This window comes from Sciurus vulgaris (genome assembly GCF_902686455.1).
Source record: "Sciurus vulgaris genome assembly, chromosome: 1".
Classification (NCBI taxonomy): domain Eukaryota; kingdom Metazoa; phylum Chordata; class Mammalia; order Rodentia; family Sciuridae; genus Sciurus; species Sciurus vulgaris.
Window position 1 is genome coordinate 172,413,258 of NC_136461.1, and position 8,420 is coordinate 172,421,677.

Genomic DNA, 8,420 nt, shown 5'->3' on the forward strand with positions numbered 1-8,420 from the left:
TACGTAGAATGTTCCATGACTTCAAACTATTTATGTATAAAATTATTAAAAATGCTGTATGTAACACACAAATGAATTTTTGTATTTAGACTCAGGTCCTATTCCAAGATCTCATTATGTATATGCAAATATTCCAAAATCTGTAAAACATTTATGGTCCCGTGCATTTCAGGTAAGGGATACTCAATGCTTTCCCTTTAGAAAAACAAGAAAATGGAAACTATCACGTGTAAGTCTTTACCTCAAAATTCTTGCCATATCCAATTCCCCACTCTGCCTCTCTAATCCTACTTTCAGGAAAGTGTAAGGAAAACAAAAAGACACAAAGAAAATAACCAAAATGGATGCAGTTTTTAAAACAAGCTCTGCCACGTTTTATTAAAGAAAAATTTTGTGTGTTTTACTTTTCACCAGTCTGTTCTGGCATGCTTCTAATGATATCAGAATCACCTAGAAAATAAAAACAGTAATTTTACAATACATTTAATGGCACTGATAGAAACAAAATTTCCCCCTATTTCAGTTACATGTTCTTTAGACAAGCCTGCAACTTAGCATTGATTATTTTCAAGTTATTACACTAGCTGTACTATCATTTTTCTTAAGGTGGATCAAGATAATCTAGAATCATAGCCATTATATGGTCCCACAAAATGATCACATAATAAATCAGATTGGGTTTATCACCAGCATTTATAAAACCAGACCCAGGGAAAGAACTAGATCTGGGGACACATGCATGGTCTTAATATAGCGAATGTTTAGCCTGTCCTGATTATTACAAAATCAGAACAGCGAGAATATTCGCAGTATTTTATGAGTTAGCTAAAAATTTACTGGTTCAAAACATAACACTTTTTTTCTCCTCAGGCAACAAATAAATATTACTTTCTTTTACTATTTCGCCTGATTATTTCCCCCATATAGTTTCAGTTTTTACCAACTTCCCAAGTCATTATTCTTTTGATGCTTTATCAAATGAAACTCAATCTCAAAGTAAAAAAAAATAAAAAAATTTAATTTATAACAAAAATTGCAATGAACTGTCATTCACTACCAATTCTCTGCAAAATAAAATTACAATTACCCCTTGCTATAGCCAAATTCTCACAACCTGAACTCAGGAACCAAAGACATTTATATCACAATAAATACCTGATTACAAAGAAAAAATGATTTTGATTTTAAAAATATACCTGGATCAATGATAGACAGTGTGCACACTCTGTAGTATTTTCCGCATGCTGTGCCCAATTCTATATTATTGCCACTGTAGTGGTGGACACCAGTTTTGGCCAACATGGCATAGTACTCTATTTCAGATTTCCTTTAGGAACCAAAAAAAGGCAAATCAGTAACAAGTGACTAACAGACTAAAAGCTACTCCTTATCTTATTAGTTGTAATGTTGGTGAAACATTCTAATCAAACTTACTATTCTTGAAATTATATGGAATAAGACCCAACACTCCAGGTTCTGCCAATAACCAGACGCTACATGAGATTCTCTAAGCAGGTTATGCATTAGCATGGAAAATCAAGAGAGTGGGAGATTAATCATATGGCTAATACTCTGCAAGTTCCTTTAGCTTATTTACAATACCTACTAGATTCACTTTCAAAACAGTGAGTCCAAAATGAATCTGGGTATCTATGATATCTATGATACCCTGCAACTTCGTTGTCCACCTTGAACTTTTTTACCTGGTTTCCTATACTACAACAAATATGATGAAGCATCTCAAAGCTTAAAGAACAATGAAAAATGGCAGAATATAAAATAGATGGAAAAACAAATTATACATCTGTGCTTCCTTCAAACTTTGACACTTTGTGGTATTAGCCTCCTTCACACCTTTCTCCCCAAAGCAAACACATCACAATGGGGCAAAAATTAAGGGCCAAACATCAAAACAGCAACTGTAATAATTACTCCGCAGTTAATGTTTGCTTGAAAAATAAACTTTTACATAAAACCAAATTTATGCTGCTCAGATTACATGTCTGGACATTCGTTCATGATGGATTTGCAATCGGGAACATACCGAAGTTCCCTCCATTACCTTAAAGCTGGACAGTTGTTGGCGAGGATGACCAATTTCGCTTTGCCCTGTCTGATCATCTTCAGAGTCTGTTTGTACCCCAGCACATACTTTCCACTTTTCATAACAAGCTGGAGCCTAGAGTTGATCGACTCCAGAGACTTTTTCTACAAAGCAAACATTTAGTACGAACGTGAAGGCCTCATTTACAACCACTTCAAAACCAGATCTAACTTTCCGGAATCGAGCCCCTTAATAAAACCTTTTAAGTCGCCGAGGGGCTCTCAGGTTCCCCTCGGTACCCTTCCAATGCCAGTGGGCATGCTGCCTCCCCAGTATGCTCAGATCTGCCCGCCCCGGCCCAGCCTCGTCTCTCCACGTGAATCGGCTTCTGGTTCCGGTCCGAATCACTCACCGTCTTCTTTGCGGCCACCATCTTCCTGCCTTAGATGCGGGACGGCCCCCAACCTAGAACACACAGAGGACAGTACAGGAGACTTAAGATCCCATATTTTAACCCGCAACCAGCAGGGTTTCCCGAACTAGCTAACCCTCCGGGCACTGTGGAGCTCACTCACCAAGAGCTGCCGTCAAGATGGCCGGAGAGTTAGAAAAGAAGGAGTTCCCACAATGCAAAGTTCTTTACGCAGAGCCCGGACGCTAGGGCCGGAAGCGGAAACAATAGCAAACGGAAGGGGTGGAGCTGGAGGCGGTTGGCCGCCGTAGGTTGTTATGGATACCACCAGTTCTAATATTAGGCTGGCTGTTCACTTACATCTGTGTCCTTAAGTTTTCTGCCTTGTTATTGGATTTAGGCTACGAGCTGCGAGTTTTGGAAAGAAGTGTCGAACCTGGCAAGGACTGGCGAAACCCACTGAGAGTGTGGTAGAAGGGTCGCGGAGAAGAGGCAGCGGCGGCTACGACCACCGTCTTAAAGCAGCTGAGCTCATTTTTGCGCGTAAGCGTGGCTCCTGGGGAGGCTCCCGGAGGACTCCGGTGAGCCGCTTTTCCTGCCTCTACCCTTCGCCGAGCCCAAGGGGCTGGGTATACTCCTCTGCGTTCATCCAGGTTGCCGGTCCTTCGGAGAACGGAGGCTTCACGCACAGACTCCCCAAGACTCACTTTTTGTGTCTGTTAGAATGACCTTCGGAACCGAATTTGCACACAGGGAGATAAAGAGATCTACTTTAAAAAAAAAAAAAAAATAGATTTTTGCTGTGAACCTTGAAGCTTGTTATAAATGTCCAGTGACTGATTATTCAAGATATTAGGCACTGAACGTTCCCACCTTCTCACAGACACCAAAGTAAATAAATAAAAAGTAAAATTCGCCTGGTGCGAAGGCGGGGACCACCTGTAATCCCAGCGACTCGGGGAGACTGAGGCAGGAAAATTGCAGGTTCTAGATCCTCAGCAATTCAGCAAGACCCTATCTCAAAATAAGCAATAAAAAGGACTGGGATGTAGCACAGTGGTAAAGCGCCCCTGGGTAAAAAAAAAAAAAAAAAAAAAAAAAAAAAAAAAAAACACTCAAAATCAGACCGGTAGGTAAGCAATTTGTGTTATTTTGCCCTGGAAGATGGGAGAGGGAAGGAACACACACACCTATGAAATGGTATGAGACACTAACCTTTTTAATCTCAAGTTTACATTCTAGTGTATTGTCAGAGCTAAGACCAGAACCCGGGTCTGTAACTTAGATCTTTAAGTTTATTCAGGTATGTGGTCCACTTTGAGGTGAATTTAAACTAACGGTAAAGTTAGATTATCATACTACGTGCTTTAATATTTAAGACATTAATTACTATAAGATTGTGCACATCCCCATATTTTTCCTCATCTATTTTTATAAGCATACTAAACTGCTTTTGTTTTTTACTATTTCTAAAACTAACAGATAACTAGTCCTCTGATTTAGGACTTAGGTGCTACCTGATAAAGGCTAAAACTCCACCCTCGCTCCAACTTTTTAAATCCTGTACTCTTTTTCTTTTCTGATATTTCTTGTGATTGTCATGTTATTATGAAAAATGGAATCATCCACTTGAGAGCACTTTCCTTTACAATTCAGTTCAGGTACAGTTTGGGAATGTTTAGAGTCTTCCGTTCCCCTTATACATTCAGCTTTGTATCCTTCCCCCCCATTACCATCAAACATTCTTGTTCAGTGCTTGAATCGCAAAAACCTATACACTACTCTCAAGGGACTAATAGTCCTGTTGAGAAGACAAACCTATAAGTAGACAGTATAATTTTAATTGCCATGCATAATATGAAATCATTATTACAGGCGTTCTGTAATAACAAATTGTTCATTTCACAAATGATACCATGGTGCCAAGTCCTGTGTTAGGTACTGGTCACTTAAGATGGCTTTAGAAATCTTATAGCCTATGTCTGAATAGCATTAACATGTTTATTCAATTTAACAAATATATTTGACAAATTCAGCCTTACTTTAGGAACTAAGAATATATAGATGAAAGACATTAAAGAATCCATTAATCAAACTAGGCCTTGAAGGACAGAAATACTAAGAATAATGAACTTTTGTATAGACTTTAGTGTGCTTCTTACAAACTTTAACTCATGATTACAATAACGTCAGGCATTATTAATCTTATTTTACAGAGGATAAAACTACAAAGAAAATTGATTAAATAATTTATCAAAGTTAGGCCAGGGCTGAGATTTGAATTCATTTAAATCGAGACAGGATGTTTCCTAGCCAGATAAGAACAAAAGCAAAGCTGAAAGGACATAATCAAGAGAGTAGCTAGTATAGCGTGGCTGGAGTACAGCATTTGTGAGAAGGAATAAGAATACAAAAAAAGAAGACTTAAATGTTGTAATGATAGCAGCTTGGTGTAGAGCTCAGTGGTACAGTATTTGCCTAGAATGCACAAAACCCTGGGTTTGATGCCCAGCAACACACACACAAATTTAAATGTAATAATTATGTGAGTTTGATTTACAGTAAATTTTTTAAAAAATAATTTTATGCTCAAAATCTTACTCTAGACTTTTCCCAGAAATTTATTTAAATCCCAGGAGATGCCTTATCCATTGCTTCAGAACCTTTCAGGGATACTCCCTTGATTTTCAGCATTATTAGAAGCAATATCAGTGATTCCATTGCCAGTAGAAGTTGAAAACAATGAAGACACTAATAGTTTTTGCCACCAGAAAGATTAAAATTAGATAGAGTTAGGGAAATTGGTTCTTTTGAATGAAGGATTGACAGTGCGACAAAACAAAATGAACATACATAAGCATTTTATACAAGGAGACACAGAATCTCAGTGACTTCTCTGGAGAACGATTAGAGGTTGGAAGGAGAAAGGGAAACTTATTCCCTTCTATGTGTTCAAATACTTTGGCCCAGTAATTGGACTTTTAGAAACATATCCTACAAAAATGTTCACACTATTGCTCAAAAACATATAAAAAAGGATATTTTATTTCACTATTATTTTACTAGCAAAAGTATCTTAGAAACAATATCAAATGCTTATAATTCTTAACCAGTATATATATTTGCATAGGCTTAGAAAAAAGTCTGGAAAGCTAATCATCAAAACTGGGAGAGAAATTAGAAGATAAAGGGGAGAAGAAAGGACCTTTTCTTTTTCCTATGTATTTCAATACTGCTTAAATTGTTTTACAGTATATATTGACTGTTAGTACATTAAAAGTTCCCTTTTAATAATAATGGTGTCCCCCCCAAACTTCTGTGTTAATGCAGGAGGTAAAATGATTAGATTATGAAAGCTATAACCTAATCAGCTTGAAAGAACTATTTTGAATGGATTGAGTGGTAACAATAGGCAGGTGTGACATGGCTGGAAGAGATGGGTCACTGAAAGTGTTCCCTGGAAGTTTTCATCTTCCTTTTGGCCCCCTTCCCCTTTCTCTGTCTGCTTCCTGGGTGCCATGAGAAGCAGCACTCCTCTGCCACACCCTTCAGCCATGATATTCTGCATCACCTTGGGCCCAAAGCAACAGAGTAAGACAACCATTGGCTGAACCTCTGAAACCATGAGCCCAAATAAACTTTTCCTTCTCTAAGTTGGTCTTGTCAGGTATTTTGGTCTCAGCAATGTAAAGCTGACTAACAGAGAAATTTGTACTGAGAGTAGGGTCATTGCTGTGACTAAACTAACTAGGTTATTTAGAAGCTTTCAGTACTGGTTTGCAGGAGAAGTTTGGAAATGTTTGGTGATGCAGGCTGGAGAAGCCTCAGTTGTAAGCATAGCTAAATGGATAATTTGGGAGCTCAGAAGGCCAGAATGCCAACAGGAATTCAGAGGAGAAGGAGGAGTCAATTGGAATTGGACTAGAAACCATTCATGTAGTAGTCTGGCAAATAACTTGGCTACACTTAACCCATGTTCTAAGACTATGTGAGGCCAGATTTAAAGGTAATGGACTAATTAATCTGGCAGAGAAAATTTCAAGGCAGCATAGCAAGTGGTGGCATGAATATTGCTATTAGATTTTAGACAGATTTGCTGTGAGAATTGGAGCAGAAAGCAAAAAAGGAAGATTTTGAAAGCTTGCAGTTTGGCCAGAAAAGTGTATGTAACACTGGAGCTGAAGAAAGTGTGGTTAGTGAGAGATTACCACCACTAAAAAGAAGTTAAAGCTCCCAGGTCAAAATGGCGACCAGGCCTGCTGTTGCAGCATCAGGCCAGTGGTTGGATGGTATTCAAAAATGGTATTATAATACTGCAGGATTCAGTAAGCTAGGATTAATGCGAGATGATACAATATATGAAGATGTAAAAGAAGCCACAAGAAGGCTTCCTGAGAACCTTCTTAATGACAGGATGTTTCTTATTAGGAGAGCCTGGGACCTGACCACGAGGCAACAGATCTTGCCTAAAGAGCAGTGGACAAAATATGAGGAGGATAAATTCTATCTTGAACTGTATCTCAAAGAGGCTGTTCAGGAAAGAAAAGAAAGAGAAGAATGGGAAAAGAAGTAATCATGTAATTGAAATCTGTGGATATAGCTGTCATAATATTTTTAGGAAGTTGGTTAAACCTGAAACACACAATTTAATAATTATTTCATCTGAATATATATTACTTTAAATAAATGTCTATCCTAAAAGAAAAAAAGTTAATGCTTTGCACAGAGGAAATAGGAAAAATGACTTGAGGGTATTCAGAAATTTGCCAGACCACACCCATCATAGGGTCCAGGGTATAATAGTAAAATCTTATTTTAGAGACCATGGGGGCACCCTGCCTGCATGAGGATCCTAGGAAATTGACTCACCATGACCAGATGCCCAAGAACTCAAAGGCCCCTGCAGCCATGGTCTGAGGGGGACTTAGCCAGCTTGAGGTGGCAGCAGACTTTGGCTTCATTCACATGGTACTGCAGAAAGCAGGATCTTGGAGTTAGAGGGTCATGGAGACTTCACAAATTTCAAAGGAAGATCCGGGAAATCAGGCAAAATGTAGCAGGGTTGGAATCCCTATAGGATGCCCCTGAGAGGGTGATGTATAAAGCTGTGAAGGTGAAGCCAAAGCTGGAATGAAGAACCCAGGAATTTAGAAATGCCAGTAATGTGGAACATCTGCTGAGGAGAGCTGCTGGCTGCAGACAGAGGCAGGCTTAAAGAGGACACATGGGCTGCAACCAGCAGGGTCAGAGGCAGCAGGGCTGCCCAAGCCCTTTGGAGATCACATCCTGCCACCATGTGCCCTGGATGCTGGACTTGGAGCTACAGGATCAAATGTTTGCCCAACTGGGTTTTTGTCTTGTTTTGGTCCTGTCCCTTCTTTCTATGCCCCTATTCCTCCCTTTTGGAATGGAATTTTTACTTGGTGCCATTATATATTCGATGTATATAACTTGCTTTTAATTTTTTTTATCAAGAATTTTCAGAGGTATAATCTGTGGATTAATCAACTGATATGGTTTAACTGGGTGGTAACTGTAGGCAAGTAGGGTGTGGCTAGAGGAAGTAAGTAACTGGGAGTGTGCTTTAGAGTTTATTTTGTCCCTACTGAGCACAGCTTGCCAGTCTCTGATTACCCTGTCCTGAGCTGCTTTCCTCTGATGTACCCTCCCGCCTTACTCAGGTCCAAAGCTACAGAGTTAGCTGACTGTGGACTAACCCTCTGAAACCATGAGCCAAAATAAACTTTTCCACCTCTTACACGTTGTTCTTGTCAAGTCATTTGGTCACAGGGACGCAAAAGCAACTAAAACTGCCCCCCCCCCTCGTGTTAATGCAGGAGGAGAAATGATTAGATTATGAGGGCTGTAACCTAATTGGTCCATCCTAGTTTGAATGGACAAGCTAGGTGGTAACTCTAGGCAGGTAAGGCATAGCTGGAAGAGGTAGGTCATTGGGAGTGTGCC

General features: G+C 39.3%; 2 protein-coding genes across 2 annotated transcripts; one reads left to right on the forward strand and one right to left on the reverse strand.

The window, feature by feature from the left end:
- Positions 1-345: 345 nt before the first annotated feature.
- RPL30 (ribosomal protein L30) lies at positions 346-2,714 on the reverse strand. Its single transcript, XM_079103510.1, has 5 exons — positions 2,620-2,714; positions 2,457-2,509; positions 2,063-2,208; positions 1,197-1,327; positions 346-450 (listed from the first exon to the last, which is right to left on the reverse strand). The coding sequence occupies exons 2-5, from the start codon at positions 2,475-2,477 to the stop codon at positions 401-403; spliced, it is 348 nt and encodes a 115-aa protein (XP_078959636.1). The 5' UTR covers positions 2,478-2,509; positions 2,620-2,714; the 3' UTR covers positions 346-400.
- A 3,073-nt stretch (positions 2,715-5,787) lies between these two features.
- On the forward strand, positions 5,788-8,205 carry LOC306639767 (cytochrome b-c1 complex subunit 7-like). Its single transcript, XM_079103516.1, has one exon. The coding sequence runs from the start codon at positions 6,700-6,702 to the stop codon at positions 7,027-7,029; it is 330 nt and encodes a 109-aa protein (XP_078959642.1). The 5' UTR covers positions 5,788-6,699; the 3' UTR covers positions 7,030-8,205.
- The last annotated feature ends 215 nt before the right edge of the window (positions 8,206-8,420 follow it).